This window comes from Solanum verrucosum, unplaced genomic scaffold (assembly GCF_900185275.1).
Source record: "Solanum verrucosum unplaced genomic scaffold, falcon-dt-bn FXZP01000165.1, whole genome shotgun sequence".
Lineage (NCBI taxonomy): Eukaryota > Viridiplantae > Streptophyta > Magnoliopsida > Solanales > Solanaceae > Solanum > Solanum verrucosum.
The window spans coordinates 1,109,686-1,131,124 of NW_026020340.1; the positions used below are offsets into that span (position 1 = coordinate 1,109,686).

A 21,439-nucleotide genomic window follows, 5' to 3' on the forward strand; every position below is an offset into this window, starting at 1 on the left:
TTTTAACCAAGATTTTTGTATACACACTTTACATTCATATGTCATATTTGATTATAAAGTTTCTTCCTTAGGTTACCAAATCTGCTTCCTTATATCTTTGGGATATTAGTTTAATTGAGTATCGTTTGGTTAAAGAGGAAGTAGTCCATTCGAGTGTTGTCAATTTATACGAATTTAATAAACATATCAATTCCTGACCTTATTTTATATGAATGGGGAACATGAATCATAATTTCGTTCCAACCGGATTTTTTATCTATTTTTTTGTTTGTTTTGTTTTGCATCATAGTACAAATATTTTAATTCTATTGTTTTAAGAATATTTTAGAAATTTGAAGTTAAAATGGAAAAATTGCGCTTTAGTATTCCTATTTCATTACTTAAACGATTACTGAACTATTGGAAATATCTAAACAGAATTACTTTTCTAATTCTTGTTCATGTATTTTTGCAATTTCACTCAAAAAAATCATTCAACTCAGAAAAAATATATCCAATTACTTTTTAATCACATATCACCTAATTTTTAAGTCACTAACTATACATACATACAAACACATAAACCACAACCCATCATGGTAAGACATGCAAAGAATATAATAAAGTCATGATTAGAACTTGTCTTAGGACTTAGTTTTCACCTTAATTAATTATAATTATTTTTCTTAAAAAAGAAAAAAAGATGAATATTTTAGAGTAATATCAATATGTCATGTGCAATACAAACGTGGTTACACATATAAGACTTTCCATACTTCACTACACATCTAATTCATGTTAATTATTTGACACTCATTATCCAACTATTGCTTATCTTATTATAAAATTATATATAAAAATGAGCCAGCAAAGCTACGTGACGATTAATTTTTATTAGTCTCCAACCTTTGTGGGTGACAGATGGATTTTCAGTTTTTATATATGAAAATTTCTACTAATGGAATTTTTATAACAGACAAGAAAATTCAAAATTTAAAGTTTGAAAGTTTGATATTTAAGGTTTTTAACATTAAAATGATTATTATTTTAAAATTTCTAGACATGAATTTATATGCTCAACATTTAAACTTTGATGAATTCGAACTTGATTTTGAAAGGCTAAATCTCTATCATCCACTACTCGAAATTACCTTTTACTTCAGATGGAATAATATTTTGACAATTTTTTGTCATTAATTTCAACACTTTATTTTCTGATAGGAAAATCTTATTTGAATATAAAAATACTTGTCGAAAATTAGTAAATTTCTAAAAGATCATTATCTTATGTTCATTTCGTAAGTGATCAAGAAATTTAGTTGTGGACACATCTTGAATTACAATGGTCATTGTCCTACCTTGAGTTCTCTCCATCCAATTCTCCCCATTTATCTCTCATTAATCATTAATTATCTACTCTTTTAAACCTCCCTATAATTGATAGATAAAATACTAATTAACCTCACTTACTATATACATCAATTTCTAGTGGTGCAATTTTTCTCACTCCATTGACTACTTTTCTCGCATTCACTATATTTACATATTATCAACTCTTCTACCATCAAACCTTCCTCTTTTTGTGTTTTTTCTCCCTTCTTTTCTCTCATTCCTTCAAAAAAAAAAAAAATTTGCTTTCATTTCACATATATTTCTTTTTGTTTTTAGGGTTAATTAATGTGTAAAACATTTGATGTTGGTTAAAGGGAAATTATGGAGGCTCTTGAGGAAGTGGTAGTTTGTCCTTCTAAGGACCTCTTCCACATCGTTAAGGGCAAAAGAACCAAACGTCTTAGACTTCAATCTCCAAATATCCCTTTCTCCCTCACAACATCACATGATTCATTAAACGCATGTGATATCGCGATAGAAAATAGCAGTAACAACAACAATAACAATATTATCAACAATATTGATAACGATAATAGAGATGATGTTGCTTGTAATGATGAAGGCATTGCATGTAACGACAACAACATCAGCAACAACAACAACAACAATAATAATGAAGCTCTGTCTTCAGCAGCCTCGTCTGAGGTGTTTATCAACACGTTTACCGAGGAGGAGGAGGAAACCGCCAAGTGTCTTGTCCTATTGTCTAAAGGACGCAATGACCATCCCCCTCCTCGTAGGTTGATCAATAATAATAATGTCGATTTTTTCAACGAGGATTTAAGGTTGTACCCAACGAAATTCAATAGTAAAAGGTACATTGAGACATCCACCAACTCCATAGATGGTACAAAAGCAGGAATATACGTGTACGAATGCAAGACATGCAATCGTACATTCTCGTCTTTTCAAGCACTAGGTGGACACAGAGCAAGTCATAAAAAGCCAAAGACATTAAACACCGAGTTTAACAAGAAATCATATTTCGATTTCTCAGATGAAGATGATTATCATTTACAACACTCACCATCAACATTGTACAACAAAAACAAGAATACTAACAACATCAACAAAAACTTGCCAAATTCTTCCAACAACAAGTACTCTTCTTCTTCTCCTAGAATTCATGAATGTTCATATTGTGGTGCAGAATTTGCCTCAGGACAAGCATTAGGTGGTCACATGAGACGCCATCGTGGGGGCACTAACGTAAATTCACCTTATCATTTGAGCAATTTAAGTCCAGCAACTTCTATAGATCAAGAATTTGGTAACAATAATAATATTATGAAGAAACAAAGAGATCATGAGTTGTCTTTAGACCTTAATAATCTTCCAGTTCATCAAGATGATCCTGTTGTATCCTTAAAGCAACAAGATCAAAAACAAACACAAAGGCAACTTGTTGATTGTCATTATTGACAATAATGCAGGTTTATTTTTTTTACTTTTTAACCATAAACTATATAGTAAATATTTCTCTCATTGTTAAATACAAATTATTTTTATTCTTTAACATCAATTGAGTGGGTATTATAGTAAAAGTCACTTAGTATTTTTTTTTATGGTGCCAGCTTTATTTGCTTCATGTTAATTCTCATGCTACATGAATTTGTCACATGAATCAACATTCATACTGAGGGTCTACCGGAAATATTATTTCTACCCCACAAAGATAGAGCTAACGTTTGTGCATATCTTATTCTTTCCATATTTGTAAAATTACACTGACTATATTATTATTGTTAATTAACATGCATACGTATCCTTTTGAGGATCTGCGGTCCATTAGAGTTGGTTGATTAGCTAGCATTGACCTTTTAATTATGTTAGGTCTATAATTTGAATTGTACATCACCTTTTTCTTATTCCCGTCATTACATTTTATGTGAAAATATTTGATTGAACTATGATGAAGACGTGTGACATGTAAGCCACATATACAATATAATATAGCGTACCAATATTATTTATAAATATAGTGATGAGAATTTCAAATGTCTTTTAGTGGAGGCAAAGTCCTAACAAGTCATGTTATTAAAATAAAATTAACACCTGGTGGTATTCACAGTTCTATTATAAATCTTGGATCCTCACATGCAATTTCTTATATACACTTATCACAAGATTGACAACACACACACAAAAAGAAAGGATCCTCCCATTTTCTTTCTAATGAAGCTTTTGTTTAACAAGTGACCTTTTAGATGCATGCATGTGTAATTCAATTTAATTATTTATAGCCATTTTCAATTTAGTTCTTTTTATGACGTACGATGGTGTTTGAGTCAACTTGTGCGTACCTTGATTATTCCACCAGATACCAACAACTATCTCCCACCAACACAAATATCAAGTATTAAGCTTACCATGTACTCCCTCCGTCCCTATTTAGTTGTCCACTTTAGAAATGACACACATATTAAGACAACAATAATTAGCATAGTGAAGTTACAATTTTGCCCTTATTAATTATGATTCCAAAATAAATTTATTCAAGATAACTAATCAATGTTGGGGAAGTTTAAATTTTCAAGAAGTTTAAATGAGGGTATAATAGGAATTTTTTTTTTTATCCTTTCTTGATTTGTCAAAATGGACAAGTAAATAGGGACATCTAAAAGAGGAAATATGGACAAGTAAATAGGGACGGAGGGAGTATTTCTGCAAGAAGCTGTTCACACAACTCGAACCCATAACCTCTAATCACATGACAACAACTTTATCAATTACGCCAAGTCTCCCTTTTTAGTTTCCTTTCTTGATTCAAAATATTGGAATAAGTAATTTGTGAAATGGCATGCATATCATATTCCAAGTGGAGATTTGGTTGTGGAAGACAAGTAACTTGCATGAAAGAATTATTTAGGTTTGTGTATTGCACGTAAGGAAAGTTGTTGCAAGAGACAGGCAAAGTTCACTTCATGTCCTAAACCTACCCCTTCTTTATCCTTTCATTAATTTGATAACACATGAATAATCACACAATTCGATATAGTATTAAAACAAATAGAGATACTAGATTCACGTCTCACCGTCATCATTGACAAATAAAAATAAAAATAAAAATGTTTCGTCTAAGAAAAATTTATTAGACCTGAATATATTATCATCTACTAGGTACTATTCTTCTACACTCTTCCAAACGACACCCAAAGTCTCTTATCTAAAATGACCGACATGGAAATCTGACAAGTTGACTCTTAAAATTTGACACAAACTAAGAACTTAAACAACTAGAATAACAAATATTTGAATTTAAGACACTAGTATTACACAAATATTTAACATATTAATTCTCTCTGATTGTTATCAACTTAATAATAAAACATAAATCATCTTTCTGGCAACTTCCCTGTTGAATAAACAGAGAACTGGGATTATTTTTGTGGTATTTATTTATTTATTGATTCTCCAGGGCCATTTTGTTAGAACTGAACATAACAAGTTACAGTTCATGTACCTTGCGTAAATGTTGCTGAACTGTGAAAGTGATAATGCACGAGCATAACTCACCGATCCAGGTTTCCCTTTTCATGAAGAGCAAACGGAATTTTACCGAGGCTCAACAAACACAGAAGTTGTTCGGGCAGGCACGTTAAAGCAACCCGAGGATGCATCATATGTTGAGTTCTTAACAACGTCAGTTGAGTTCATCTGGAGATGCAAAAGTGAACAATGAACATCATATCAGTAGCTAGTCATGCATGAAGATGAGATTGTGTTAATACTTAAGACACCTGCAGACTGCAGTAAAGGTCCAAATCCGACCTAACAATGTCCAAGATGTTTAAGTTCCATACACAATCCCCCTCTTTATAAACTCCGCAGAGTGGCTTGTAACATGTGTTTTACGGAAGTAGATTAAATAGTATGTCATATTCGGATATGCATGTAAGAATTGCAACATAAAACAAATAAATACCTGTACTGGATGCAGCTGAAGAGATCTTGCTCTAAGTGCAAGATTGGCAAATGAGACATCAGTTGGGCAAGGATTGATAATGACAACAATATAGGAATAACTGGTAAAATGAGAAAAAAATATCGTCATTCAATTAATGGTTCAGGTATATATCAACAGAAAAAAAGGAGCAGTTCAGAAGCCTAACGATGGATTAGATTTACCCACATTGGATCCAATTGAGAGAGCCCTGGAACTCCCTGGTGGCCATCTTCAATGCTCATTACTATAAGTCCAGGAATCCATGAAGGACCAGTATTATGAAATCGTACTCTTTCCTGGTGAAAGATGTCAATTTGTGACGTTGAAACACAGAAGTAATTGCACAATACTAAAGAAACAACAACAACAACATACCCAGTGTAATCCCACAAATGAGGGTCTGGGGAGGGTGGTGTGTAGGCAGCCTTACCCCTACCTTGTGAAGATAGAGAGACTGTTTTGAGTAGACCCTCGGCACAATACTGAAGAAAAAGTAGTCAAAATATTTTCATTAGACTTCATCGATATGTATTTAAATTCTAACCTGGATAGCATTGGCCGTCTTTAACCGGAAGAGTGGTGAGGAGTATCGTATTTGCATTAGATTCAAAAAGTTTTCAACAGCTGCAAGGATATGACTCTTCTGAGGCTTGTAGGATGGATCTGCTAATCTTGGTTTGATTCTGAAAATAAAAAATTCAAAGATGGAAGTACTTTAGACGGGTTACAAATAGGAAAACCATCTTGATTGTATGTATCAGAACTTCACCAAAGAACCAGAGAACACGTGCACCTCACCCCACCCAACCACCCTACTGCCCCAAAGAGAAAAGTCCCTACTCTCTCTTTTTCTCATGGAGGAAATATAAAGGTAATGGGTAGTAATGAAATCACTAACAGTGGCCAGTTTCTTTCATTCTTTTCTTTCGGAGGGAGGCCAACACCCCAGTTGTTAGAGTTGTAGCTAAAGTCCAGCCTGAAAAATCACAGTATACAAACATCCACTTTATAAAGGAAAGCATTAACTAGAAGTAAAAGAAGAAAAGTAAGATTTAGGACCAGAAAAGACGTCATTATCTAAAACAGAAAATGAACAGTAAAAAACAAGTCATCTAAGATTCAAAATTATCAGAACACAGTCACTGAAGAAAGTAACTTGCAACAGGGAGAGGTGGTGGACCTGTTGAACCAATCACCAGAGTTGTAGGAGTCACGGTCTATCGATTTTGAGCGCAGCATTTCATCTCCAGCGTGGAAAAACGGTATTCCCTGTGAAAGGTTAGCAAGATCAGTACTGCAAGATGAAGAAAAAATATCACAATCAAACTAACTTAAAGTTGGCACGATAAGTATGTGTTTTACTAAATTTATCATGCAAATCAAAATAGTAACATTGAGTTCAATCTGTCTAGTTACCCTATCATCAACCATATCATACCTGCATATCTTTCTATAGCAAATTGAAAGATGACTCAAAAACAATAAAACTTCACTTCTTTTTTCTTTTTGTGGAAACCTATAACATTCTCTTTCCGAGGCTCAACACAAGGCAAAACAAATAGAATCTACAGCTTAGGGGTTACAGCAACATTATTTATGCCATTAAGATAATATCATTAGCTATGATATTCCTAACAACTGATCAAGCAGAAGAGTCAGTTTAGATTCTAGCCTACTTGTGGTCCATTTTCATGTAAAAGATTGGACCACATTATGTGTTCAAGTCTATTACCTCTAATGGCTTAATCCCAAACTAATAAAAACAGCTATATCAATCCTCTATATCCATTCAGCTCCATTTGGATCCTTTCCGTTACAATGCTCAATAATTTGTATGTAAGACAATTTAGGTTCTTTTACACTAGAGATCCTCTATCTCAGTAGCGTCCTTGCACTGGCATGCATATCTCTAAGCAAACTAAAAAAGATCCTGCTCAACACCAGACTTAATGCAAGTGTACCAATACAACTAAGACTTTAATTCCAACTAATTGATATCTACATTTGGATCTATTAGTTTCCATTATGTTCAATTCTTCGTAAGTTTGTATAGATTTCTAGAGATTGTAGATGTCATGGTACAACTTCCGTTCTATGTGATATTAGATCTATCTAATCCTCTTTAACACTTTCAATTGTCATAATGCCACACCAATAGGCTAGTGCATTTGAAGGTCTACATGGGACATGACCAAACCATCTCAGGTGACCATGTCTCATCATATCCTCTATTTGTGATACTTGTATATTCTGTCATATGTGATCATTTCTAATTTTATATAACAGATTAATCTTATTATAGGTAAAAATACTAGTTAGTTATATGTATTTCTACGACACTCATTGTGTGGACATGTAATGCCTTGGAGGCCCAACACTCACCCATATAATCTTGCTAGTCTCAAACTGTTCTATAGAACTTGTCTTTTTTACTTCAGCAAGTATCTTCCTATCAACATGACCCAAAAGTAAACGTAGAACAAAGAAGCTTTAACAAGATTTTACTTGCAACAGCATACCCGTAAATATACATTAACATATAGAAAGTAGGTACAAGTTTAAGTATAAGGCACGTTAATTCTTCCAAGGAACAAACTGAATCTGACCTGAGAAAGGGCTATTACACTTGTCGCTAAGTGGTTCATCCTGCATCTCTCCTCCACAGAAATGTCGTTTGGAGTCTATCAAAGTGAAGCAACTAAATTATACAGGAACGGAAACAATGGATGTATAGGTTGCATACTTGCATATTACCGAGTTACAGACTGTGTGCATTGGTCTTCAAGTATTTCTTGGTTATCAAAAAAGAAAAAAAAAGTGGCATATTGCAAGAGAAAAAATAACCTTAAGACTAATGATGTCGAACAGTGTCTCATTGTCATGAGCAGACACATAGTTAACCTGCATATAACAAAAGCTATTACATTGTTTTGGACTGTATTTCCATGTAGAATTAACAGGGAAAAATGTCTGACAAGATTGTGATAGCGTTAATGATGCAGTAAATATAGCTCTCACTGAAATGAAGTTGTTCAATCATAAAATTCAACAGACATATAGTTCCTTACTGTTTCAACGGGAGAAGAAGCATATCCAACTGGCTTCCCATCATGCATTAGCACTTCAGATCCTTTCACCTGGGTAAGAAGAGTACACAGTATTCAACATATCTCCAGTGTCAAGTTATGTGTACATTCAGAAATGTGGTCCTCTGTGAAACTTGCCTTGGGCAAATCCGACATCAGAAAGGGACGCCTGTGAGGGTGAGTTTAGGATCAACTGTTAAGGCGGTCTTAATATAAATGCATCTTTTGAATATTTCACTTGAAAACATTTTGCAGCTAGTAGTATTTTTCATAGTTTCTACTTTCTAAGACTCTGAAGTTTTATTTCCAAAAGAAGATGCATGCAAATGCAATTCCACCTGGATTTATGGTCAGATCGACCCTTAGGAAGATAAAAATGATTATCTATTTGGGGCATAGGAAGTAGTTAATACATGCATTTATTTAGCTGGGCAAACTTACCACACTTTATGGTAAAGTTGTCATTGACAAAATTATTTCATGAACTTTGCAGTCAAATGTAGAATCAAGGCTGGGAAAAATGCATCTGGGACATGGAAAAAAAAAACTCTATGCCCCTGCCTGTCAACATAAACCAAAAAGCATGCAGCTTTGACAGAACTACAAATATAACCCTTGGTATGACTCACAAACAAACCAAATCAGTTCTAATATGTTTTTGTGGTATCAAAAGGATGTGACAAAAAGGATAGCAGATCAAGCTAATAAGATGAAAAAAATGATTAAATCGGTCAACAATATTAGATTTTGATAAATTGGACCAAACCTACTTATTTAATAGTACGCCCTAATACATTATAAAAGTTTTCTTTGGCTTATTGGCTAATGAACCTATCAAAGGAACAATAGGTACAAGAGTATCGACTTTCTTAATTGCCTTGGTGATTAGAAATGAATAGTAATAATTATCTTATAACTTCAATCGTAACTATCATCAGAAATGAACAGTAATAATTAGTATCTTATAACCTTACTTAAGTAATATCCTAAGCTTCTCTCTCAGCCCTTTTCTCAGCCTATTCTAATTTCACTGTTCTATTAGTCAAGGTTTTTGAAAGAAAGTCTAACAGACGTGGGAAAACTTGGTCTTTGCTTGCTTACTTCTAAAGCAAACCAGACTGAAGACAGTAGAGAAAAACATTTTATTACGTTATCCAGAATGTGATGCCCCAAGGCAAGAAAGTAGCAATCGGCCTTGAATTGTAATCAGTTGCAATGTCATTGTGATGTGAACATGATGCAAAGTAAATAGCAATCGAATCTATGGATACCTCTTGACCATCACAGTTCGTTAGCACAAAATCCTTTAAGTTTGCAGCCATGCCAACCTGAAAAGTAAACATGCTCTTTGAGAAGAAAGAAGAACTTAAGAAATATTTTTGCCATGCAACTGGAGTAGGGCTGAGTACCTGAATGTGATCCTTCGACACAGTAAGCATACGTTCTACATTGGCTTTATCACCAAGCTCATGACCGTTAGCCTGAAGAGCAGCATGTACAAGTTATTGAGACGGTGCTTCATGTGTATATACAATGATTATTCATATTATGTAGACAAATGGAAGGAATTTATCACAACTTTATATTTCCAAATGCCTAAAAGTTTATCATTACCTCCAAATAAAGGCCAGTTACAAACCCTTGATGTAGAGGATGACCAAAAGGTGATCCACCCAGTAAAGCATCCCGAATACGATCATTGAAGCTAGTAATGAATCAAGAACAGACAATGAGGACAAGGAAATATTCCCATTTAAGCCTAAGAGCTCTTGAAAGCAGTATCCCACAGTAGCTGGAATTATGTCATCTTCTTTATTGTTAGAGCTTCACTTTGCAATTTATTATTGTCTCATAAGAAGAGAAATTCACATGCAGACACACAAGGAATAGGAAATCATCTTTGTTAGACAGACAAATCGGAATAAACTCAGAATTAGCACCTCCCAATTCCAGCTCCAAAAAGGTTGAATTGTGATGCATTTATTCCACGTCCGTTGTTTGCCACTTCACCGAAATCCCATCCTTCACCATATCTGAAATGAAAATATCATTGAGAATCAACTGATAAAAAGGAAACAGAGAATCAATGTAATGTTCAAGAACAACTAAAAGTACGTAAATAGTCATAGGCATAGAAGATGCAATAAGGACATCTTTTTTTAGATTTAATAGACTCTAAAAGACTACTATAAAACATTACATATCTAATAATAAGGATTGATCATCGATGGTAATAATCCTTACATATAAATACTTGATCCATCCACACCATTTTTTTCTGTTGACAAGCTATTCAGCAATGACTTTGCCTTCAACTACATTCAAAGACACGGCGATCATAATGTTAGCACACTTAGCTTTTAGCAACAATAATTTTAAAGAACCAATTAATCGAGAGTTTGAATACACAAGGAGCATAATTTACTATCCTCTTGTTTATAGCTTTACTAACTACTGAAATGCACAAATAAGTGTTGTCCTACTCAGACGATCGGCAGCAAGTAGACATGCCTACAACCCGAGTAATCATGTTAGCCTGTGCATGTCAACATTGTTATGCAACATCATAATTTTCGTATAAAGATGTCAATTGGAAATTGGTTAGTCATAAAACTGCATAAAGTAAAACATTTTGGTTAAAAAATCAAACCATAAACAAGAAGTAAAAAAGAATATCCTCTTTTAGTTTTAAAGAAAACAGTCTCTTGTAATCCTGTCTAAAATTAAACCCAATACACTCAGGTTGTCTTAGAGCCCGTTTGGATTGACTTAAAAAAGTAACTTTTTAAAGTGCTGGAACTTATTTTTAAAATAAGTAGTTATGTGTTTGGATAAAAGTGCTGCAGTTGAAAAAAAAGTTGTTGATGTGTTTGGCAAATAAGTGCTGGTAAACACTTTTTTTTATCAAAATGTCTGAAATACCCTTTAAGCTGTTAACATGATAAAAAGTTCATTAATTTAAGGTTTTTATACTTAAAAAAAAAATTTAAAACAAAATTAATTTATGTTTTGCATCCATAAGTAATAATATTTTTCTATCATTCACATATTTCTTTACCACCTTATAAGAGGAATATAAATTCATATTTCAGAAATAATAATAATAATAATAATAATAAAATATTAAAAATAATAATATAAAAAAATAATAGTAATAGTAATAGTAATATAATATAATAATAATAATAATATAAAATAATAATAATAATATAATATAATATAATAATATAATAATAATAATATAATAATAATAATAATATAATAATAATAATAATATAATAGTAATATAATAATAATATAAAAATAATAATAATATTTATAATTATATAATATATTATTATAATAATAATAAACATAATAATAATAATAATATAATAATAATAATAAAATAATAATAATAATATAGTAATATATAATAATAATATTTATTATTATAATAATATAATAATATATTATTATATTATAATTATAATAATTATTATAATAATAATAAACATAATAATAATAATAATAATAATATAATAATAATAATAATAATAATAATAATAATAATAATAGTAATATAATAGTAATAATAATTATTATAATAATAATACACATAATAATAATAATAATAATTTAATAATAATAATAATAATAAAATAATAATAATAATAATATAATAATAATAATATAATAATAATAATATAATAGTAATAATAATAATAATAATAATAATAATAATAATATTAATAATAATAATAATAATAATAATAATAATAATAATAATAATAATAAAATAATAAATAATAATAATAATAATAATAATAATAATAATATAAAAAAATAATAATAATAATAATAATAATAATAATAATTATAATAATAATAATAATAATATAATAATAATAATAATAATAATATAATAATAATAATAATAATAATAATAATAATAATAATAATAATTCAATATGGGCAATTTAGAAATTGTATAAAAGAATTAAGGGCAAAAAGGTAATATACTTGGTCAACATAAAAGGGCTTTTAAGTTAAAAAAAAAAGAAGCTCCCCCCCCTAGCTTTTAGCTATTGGCTTAAAATAAGTCATTTTTGACTTAAAATAAGTCACTTTGATAATTGCCAAACACTCTAATAAGTCAAAAACAGGCTTTTAAGCCAGTTTGACCAGCTTAAAAGCCCATCCACTCTTACTTATGTTAGACAAGATCACTGCAAAACAATAATCTCCCGCCTATAAAACCACAGATCGCCTGAAAGATGCAAGACAGTGACCTAGAAAATTACTTACAACATTAATTATTTAACATCATCAACATCAACATACTCACTGTAATCCCACAAACACACACACACATATATATATATATTATCCATGTCGTTAATATAAAATTTTACTGCATTTTCATAGGACCCACTATTACTCTTTGAAACACAATCTTTTCCTCTATGCTATTCTTCCAAAACACCAAGGGTTATATACGGCCAACGTGTGTCTAAGCAAATATGCCAGGACTCATCATTTTAATGTTTTCTAAATCTCCGTGTCAAGTCAGATGGGCCTATCAAATTGGGACAGAGGGAGTAATTAGAACTGGGACTCAAATATTAGGTCCCCACGGGATAATAATCTCTGCTTATTTTATCTTGATCTTTTTCTCCATGAGCTGTATGCCAACACGAGATATCCCAATTCTCAGAGGAAGATCCATTGGTAACTACTAGGACTGTATGATACTTGCAACAGCCTAAAATATAGAGAACTGGCTTCTCAACTTTTTAGCCTTCACTTATCTTTCAATCTCATGCATATAACTTGTACCAAAAACCACAGGAAGCATTATCTTGTAAAATTTCATCTACAACTGGAAAACTAATAAGAAATAACTACTGCATAGCATTTTGACTTCCTAAACGGACGAAATGAAGACAAATTTTCTCCAACCCACAAAAGGAAAAGCTTTAAATACTTACCATTGTACGCTTCATTATGTGACCCATCAGGTCAAACCGAAATCCATCAATCTGCAGAAGACGAACAAGGTTAACACACATATTCTCTTTCAGAGAAGAATAGGAATTCTTACTCAAGGACAAAAGCATAAGCGTGTACACACATAGAGAACACGAAATGGGATATGTGACATCAATTGTGTGAATTAAGCAGTGTATCAAAGGCGCGCTTAAGCCCTAAAGCGAGGCTCAAAACATGTTGAGCGCTTCGCTTCGCCTCGCTTTATGTGTGCTTCAGTGTTGTCATCAAGGTTCTAAGACAAACTTTTCCTTGCCAACGAGCCTCTTATGAAGAAGTGACACTAAACAATTGATATTTCACTTTATCATAGATTTTTTTTCAATTTCTTTGGTCATATATTTGTCATTCATGTTTATAATTATTAGTCTTGGACTAAAAATATACATTTGTATTTTGTTCTCCCTTTGCACCTTTTTTATTAAAGCCCATGCTTTATTTACGTTTTGTGCTTAAATCCCCCACGGACCTTAGAGCTTTTTTGCGCTTTTCGCCTTGGATAACACTGGAATTAAGTAAGATAAAAGTTAACTGATTTTATTAGTTATGAGTTGGTTTGAGTAAATATTAATTTCTGTATTTCTTGAGAAAATCACTTAGTAACTGTTTTAGGCATTTGCCATGTTCAGTCATCAACATCAAGAACATAAAGCATGGTTTCGGTGCGATATTTGAGCAATAAGAACTGTTTATGGGACTGTTAAATCTAGGTAAATCTATGAACTGCCCCATCTAAAAGATCAAACTGTTAGAGAGGGGACACTTTTATTGATTTACTTTAGGTCTTCCATATGTCCGCGTGAAATAGTTTATTGTTAGGTAGCGTTAAGACTCGAACTCAAGACCTTTGAGGCTCTTTCCACTCTGATGCCATTTTGAAAAGTTTGAACTGTTAGATGGAGACACTTTTTATATGTTTAGGTCTTCAACAGAGCCTTTGGGGTGGTATACATGTTGTTTCTGATAGTTTAAACAATTAAAGTGGAAATGACACAAATATTGCTTAACAGGCAGTTAAGTCAACCACAAGAAAATCAAGGAACCATTATTCCATTTAGCACTAGCAAGTGTTTTCTTGTGCTAATTAATGACTAGATAAGATACTTTAGTCAATCCATTATCAGAAGCCCATTTCATTTCACAGAAAAATATATCATTTTAAGAGCCTCCTGTCGTACGTGAACTCATAGGTAGCATTAAAAGCATCAGTTTCTACTGGGATTATGGTTCCACGGTTTCTGAATTTAATTCCATTTCAAGTACTTTTGCATGCTCGAGATTAGTAACTGAAGTCACATGTCAGACATTCTCTAAGTTGAGTTACCAGGTTTGGAGACTCAGTCCATCAGTCGTGACATCTATCCAGTATAATATTTCAATGCCAGACTTCAAAACTAAAGCTTCTCATCATTATAAACTCCTATAGAAACAAATCTGAAGGTGCTCCTATTTCTCATGCTTGTAATGGCGAAGAAGTTCAGAGTTTTTAACATTACAGTTGGATTACGATATTCAATGTAAGAGTTCCTTGCTTCGGACTTCCCACAAATAAAATTGATCTGGAGCTTACAGAGGTTTCATTTGCTGGAAGATCAAGCTGTCTAACTTATGGTCTATCAATCCACATTCATATCCCGTCCTCTTTTAATTTCAAAAAGCCTTGATAACAACTACATTTGACAATCTCCTTCATCTTTAAAAAGCCAATCTTGAAAGATAACATAACAATTATGGATCTTATAAAAATTAAAATACTAAAACAGCAAAGTAGAGGTTATTAATAAACTACATACATTCAATATGCCCTAAAATATGAGTACGCAGGCCATAGCGTTAAACAGAATATTCAGCCAAATAAAACAAGAAGAAACCATAAAACAGAAGAAAATAATTTAGGCTCTACAATTCCCATATCGTAGCAATTGCGTTCGAGGGTGGAGGGAAGCATACCTTATAATGAACTGCCCAGCACTTCAGGTCATCAAGAATTAAGCGCTCAACCATGAAATGCTCACTGGCGGTATTGTTTACGCATGTGCTATTTTCAATACCACCATCAGCATTTCTCCTTAGAAAGTAACCTGGAACGATCTATTGAAACCAAACCCAATACAAAATACGTAAAATGAGATCAAGTTTATTATAAGGCTATAACCATAAAGTTTAATGAGGTGGAACACAATAATTTGTCACCTTGTCTAAAACAGAGAAGTCACTAAAGGGACCACTTGCATGTAAATGATTGTAAACAACATCCAATACAACACGTAGACCAATACGATTAAGTGCCTGTAAACCAATTAAGCCTTAGAGTGGCACCAAGGAATTGAACAATATAGGTCGATGGTCTATTCAGTATAAATAGAAAGGTTGATGGTTTATTTAGTATAAACATAAGAATGCACAACAAAGTTGGATCTTTAGATAAAAGAGGATCTACCTGCACCATTTTCCGAAACTCAACGATACGACAAGGACCATTTGCATTACTAGCGTAGCTTCCCTTTGGAACTCCCCAGAGAACAGGATTATACCTTTTCTTAGGCAGCCAACAATTCAATTTTCACACACTGGCCAGGAAACTACAATCAGCTTAGACACAAGTTGAAACTCTAAGCACAGTATCTCACCCCCAATTATAGCCATCTTCATCTTGGATGGCTGTGATAAGAGCTTGCTGCTCCTCAGAATCTGGTGGAAAAGAGTTGAGTTTCTCGATATCTGATAAAGACATAACATGAGAGACCAGGAAACAAAAATGAATGAGATGAGATTCCAAGGGAAACCCCAAAAAGGCAATTAACAACCTCATCATAAAATCTAGAACAGACGTGGCACTAAAGTAATCTAAATGTTTCTATGTTTAGCTAATTATCCACTCTGTCATGGTAGCATGTGACAAACAGCAAATCTGGTTTGAGAGAAGTAAATCCCTCGCTTTGGTCTTTTATTGCGTTATTTTCAAATTACCAACTTCAGCTCCATTTATAGTTTGTGCTGAAAAGAAAGGAGAACAAGGGAAATACTAAAATCTTTAATGGGGAACCCCCTCTCCAAACTGAAAAAAATAAATAAAAGAGCTTTACCTGTATACTTCCATTTATGTTTCTCATCTTCGACACCAGCAAATTGATAGGTTGGCAGCAGATGGACATGAGTGATACCAGCACTTGATAATCTTTTCAAATGTTGGACACCAGCTGAGTCCTTCAAGCATAATGAGATCAGGGCCACATGCTTATGGGACATATTCAATGCCACCTAAGTTCAGCGCTTATGTGCAACAAAATTTTCTAATGCGTTGTGTCAACTGTGGGTGCTGGCTTAGATGTTTCCATTACCCATTATTCAAAAGCTTGTATAACTAACACAAAATCAGATAGCTAATACAGCACTTAAAACCTGGTGGTGGATACTCTCTAACAACACGGGATAAAAAAGTGCTGCTATAAAGCATAATGCACAAATAAATGAACAGAATGAAGGAGTGACACTTGTTTGACTTGCAAACTGATGCCAGACTAGTTGTCAAAATTCAAAAAATGCACCAATGGGCTACCAAATTGGGCCGAACTTTTGTGATGAGCTAGGTAACAAAGCCTAAAATGAGACACTTATATGTACTGTTGGTTTAAAGAACTCCCCAAGTTTTCTTTCCTAAAAAGTGTTGACAACAACTTATGACCAAGCCCAGGTTGCAAGGTTCAGATTCTTCGGGTTTTGCCTTAGATTTAGTTGTCTCTGGTGAAGGAGTAACCTTTGTTGTAATTCTTGCTAGAATTGGGTAACATTGTCATTAATGGCTTATCACAAATAGTACATTAGACAGTAATAGTTCTGAATACTTCTTACTGATAACTTCATAATAATATTAGGGAACCCCGTTCACTAACACCTTCGGGATCAATAAAAGAATGAGAAAGCTAATATGCTTTCCCGTGAAAGTGAGGACTTAATCATTTCTCATGGAAATTCGACAGGAAAGTTATTAACAAGAATGAGAGAATTCGTTTCTTTTGGAGAAATGTATCTCTGTGCGTGGGCGCGCTTCTGTGCGTGTGTGCGTCCTCACTTCAAACCTCAAACACACCATGAGATCGGTGTACCAATCTAAATCACATTCCTCTCCAGCCACCGTCCATCATTAGTTGCATCACCCATCACACACTACAAAGTTATCAGGCAGAATACCATAGCAGTCTTTTTCCAGTCACTTCATATTGCATTTTATACCATAAACACACTTAGTACACCTATGAGTTGTCGTCCAGTGTAAGTTTACCTTCTACAAAGCTCAAAACTAAGTAGGATACGAAGCAAATGAAGACATGAAATACCATTGCTCAATACTCCTACTGATTAAAAGCTTGAACTCTGGCCCCAAAAACTATACACCCATATAAAACAAATCAAATAGAAAAGTAAAGCTACCTGCGACGTGAAGGCGAGATAACCGCCCTGAAATTCATGAGGCACAGTAGGGTCATTGGCGCTGGCAAAGTGAAAATCATAGGAAAAGATAAGTGTTTTACAGTAGTGCTAAAAATGCATCTTGATTATATATGCAGTACAAGCGTCTTCTCTTGTAAAGTGAACTGCTTGAAACATGTAATCTAAGGAAATGAGTAAATAGTCAAACCCATGTTGTAGGAGCAAAAAGAAAAGTAATGCTGGTGGGATGCAGTAAAATTTGAACATACAATGCACAGGGCTTCTGGATCTCAATGAATATTGACCAATAATTATACAGTTACAACTCATTAGTATCATCAAGGAACAATTGTTAACAAATATTCAGTAAGATGTTTCCAATAAGAATTCAACATAGCAAGATCACTTATCACCTGAAATCTCTAACATGAAGCTCATAGATGCTGACATCAGAAAAGGAAAGAAGATTTGGCTTCTCGTCTTGTAGATTATCCCAGCCTTCAGGTTTTACATCATCAGAATTAAGATTAACTAATAATGTCCGCTTGCCATCAGCAGAGAGACTGCCCATGCAAAAGCAACAAGATGAATGTAGAGAACAGATATTAGACACAGTAATAATTGCACTACGGAAGGCAGCAAGTTACAATCAGTAAAATCAATTTCTTTAAGAGCAAGTGATGAAAACAGAGCGACATACCCTCTCGCATATGGATCATTGCTCACACATTTCTCGATCCGCAAGGTGCTAGGATGGTAAACAGACACTTCATAAACATAGTAGCAACCCTCCCAATGCCTTGGCCCCTTAGCACTCCAAACACCGTCTAACTCCTTGAGCTGAACTATTTCTACTGGGTCAGCCTCTGACGGACTCTTATAAATGAGAGCTTGCACTGCCTGGTTTGGTAGGCGTAATCAGAAACAGCAGATTAGTGAAATAACACATTGATCCCTCAATTTTAGTCAGTAAAAAATATTCATTACAAACAAAAGCGTTATCTTGGAAGGAAAAGCTATGAGACAAAAGAACAGAACACACTTGAGCAGTTGGTGCCCAAAGGTAGAGAGAGACAGCTTCAGTAGCAAAAACAGCACCAAGGGGCCCAGTATAGGAGAATAACTCATCGAGAATACCAGGTAACTGCAATCCAGTAGCACTTGCACATTTTCCATAAGCTACAAAAAACATAAACCCATTTTTTCCAGACATTAGACATGCTTACACATAGTGTGTAATACAGAAAGTGAGGCTGTTGAATCAGATAAGCTAGAGAATAAAAAGGTATTGAAGTCTCAAATCAAGACAAACAAATGAAGGAACAACGTCGAAGTGTTGACGCAGCAAAGGACTGCTCGAATGTTTATGTTTGCTACTGACAATATAGAATAGCAGTATATTTCAATAATCACCACCAGATGAATTAGATTTCCCTGAATTATGAGCATACTACAGAACCTGAAACTCAAGTTCATCAACTATGCTTTCTACCAAAAGATGTGAATGATTCATTTTCTTAAGTACATGATTGAGAAATGCTTTTACAAATAAAATCTGAACCTCTAGGGTGCACGGAGAGCTATACACTATAATGCATTAGATGGAAAAGTATCATTTTCAAGTAAAGAGAAATGTGGAGGTGTGGTTCCTACTAAGTGCCGTCTTAGACTTCCTCAAGTGATAGAAAGGCAAAAACAGGGGAACTACTTACAATTGAAGATGCCAACAGCTAATTGGCACTTGACTAAACTTTGGAAGTCCAGAGTTGCAGGGACTTCAAATGCTGCATAATCTCGAATATGAGGAAATTTTTCAATTACCTAAATCAGGAAATTATGTAAGGAAACAAAAGAACACACCTAAATTTGCTCCATCTTTGTATCAATCAGAAAAAGAAATCCTTCGAACAACTAAAAGATCCCATCACGGACTCAGTGACTCACCTGCTGTGGAAGTCCATAATTTGTCCGTTCAAGTTTGATTTTCACATCATGGCCTGTTATGTATAGAAAAAGCTTAGGATCAGATCTGATTATCATCATCAAACGGAGTACCCGAGATGCACCTAGAGTACACACCTTGAATTCCATCATCAGCAACACATAATCCAGCCTTTCTACTAGCATATAAGTAACATTCACCCTCTCCAGCACCCACATTCCAAGCAATTATTGATTTGGTAACCCAAAATGCTCGGCTGTAGAAAAGACTATCCTGCAACCATGAAAAACTAAGCACTAAGGACGCTTGTGGTTTCAGATATAAAAAAAATACTCCCTCCGTCCCAACTCATGCGACAGTCTTTTCTTTTCATTCAATTCCAAAAAGAATGACACATTTCTATATTTTAGTTAACTCAAAAATTATAATTTTACCTTAATGGGATTATTTATAGCCGCACAAATATCTATATCTTGTTTTAAACCACGAATTTCAAAAGCCTTCATGTCATGCTTAAACTATGTGCCCAGTCAAACACTATCACGTAAATTGGGAACGGGAGTAATGATAATAGTCCCCACACAAAACTCATCATCACTATTATAGATTTAATTTCTCAGAGTCGATCATGCAACTAACAATTTATATCAGAAGGTCACTCAACTTTATTTTGTAACACAAAAATCGCTCAATTAATGACAATTATCTCAATTTTGTTTTATAACTCAGAAACTCACTCAACTTTATTTTGTAACACAAAAATCACTCAATCAGTAACAATTATCTCAATTTTGCTTTATAACTCAGAAACGCACCCAACTTTATTTTGTAACACAAAAATCACTCAATTAGTAACAATTATCTCAACTTTGCTTTATAACTCAGAAACTCACTCAATTTTGTTTATTAACTCCCCTATTATATCCTTTCGATTCAAGTTTAAAACATTATATTGATAATACAATTCAACATAGCTAATAAAACACTCATATATTATTTTACGCAGAATAAAATATGTCCAAAAGTCGCAAAACCTGAGAACACGAAGGGTTTTCAGATTGGTCCTGAAGCGGCATTGTTGAGCAGCACCGGAGATTTAAGGAACGAGAAGTTGCCGATTTGAAACCGGATTGATACCGAGTCAAGGAACTCAGTTGAAGCCTCGATTGAGCTGGAAGAAGGAAGCGAGTGAGCTCGGAAGGTGCGAAAATGGCGGAAAATGGAGTGGATGAAAGTAAAGCAGACATTTAAATTACAGTTACTCAAATTTTCTGACTCCGTTCAGTTCTCAGTAGTAGTTGAGTTCGCTCCCTTTTCAGATTGGGATTTTTTTTGTGTTATTTTTGGGGGTTTTATCAACCCAATACTATGGAAATAGTTCCATTTTGGTCCCCAAAAAGGGACTATTTATGTTTGGGGTAAGTCTAAATTTTGATTTAAGGTGTAAATTTATATTTTTAAATTTTAATCAAATAAAATATAAATTTAGCTTGAACTTAATATCGATATATCTCAATTCTCATTTTATATCTAACTTGGTAATATTATTTTATCCTACATCTTAAATGAAATAAATCAGTTTATAAAATATAATCGTGAGATAACTTAGTTCGCGAACCAAACTATCTAGTTATA

General features: G+C 33.4%; 2 protein-coding genes across 3 annotated transcripts; one reads left to right on the forward strand and one right to left on the reverse strand.

The window, feature by feature from the left end:
• The first annotated feature begins 1,429 nt into the window (after positions 1-1,429).
• LOC125837034 (zinc finger protein ZAT5-like) lies at positions 1,430-5,034 on the forward strand. 2 transcript variants are annotated; one of them, XM_049516169.1, is made up of 2 exons: positions 1,430-2,804; positions 4,896-5,034. In XM_049516169.1, the coding sequence occupies exon 1, from the start codon at positions 1,693-1,695 to the stop codon at positions 2,791-2,793; it is 1,101 nt and encodes a 366-aa protein (XP_049372126.1). In that variant the 5' UTR covers positions 1,430-1,692; the 3' UTR covers positions 2,794-2,804; positions 4,896-5,034. The 2 variants fall into 2 exon arrangements, with proteins under 2 accessions (XP_049372126.1, XP_049372127.1); XM_049516170.1 differs by having other exon boundaries at positions 4,916-5,034.
• On the reverse strand, positions 4,601-21,111 carry LOC125837012 (pullulanase 1, chloroplastic). The gene is made up of 28 exons (XM_049516145.1): positions 20,839-21,111; positions 19,942-20,077; positions 19,807-19,859; positions 19,575-19,683; positions 18,905-19,041; positions 18,563-18,762; positions 18,276-18,425; positions 17,863-17,923; positions 16,518-16,638; positions 16,062-16,152; positions 15,872-15,965; positions 15,625-15,720; positions 15,382-15,522; positions 13,374-13,424; positions 10,648-10,718; positions 10,344-10,436; positions 10,018-10,108; positions 9,813-9,884; positions 9,675-9,731; positions 8,386-8,454; positions 8,162-8,218; positions 7,924-7,998; positions 6,498-6,586; positions 6,216-6,293; positions 5,862-6,000; positions 5,504-5,613; positions 5,297-5,396; positions 4,601-5,028 (listed from the first exon to the last, which is right to left on the reverse strand). Exons 1-28 carry the CDS (start codon positions 21,049-21,051, stop codon positions 4,927-4,929), a joined length of 2,856 nt encoding a protein of 951 aa, XP_049372102.1. The 5' UTR covers positions 21,052-21,111; the 3' UTR covers positions 4,601-4,926.
• Between the last annotated feature and the right edge of the window lie 328 nt (positions 21,112-21,439).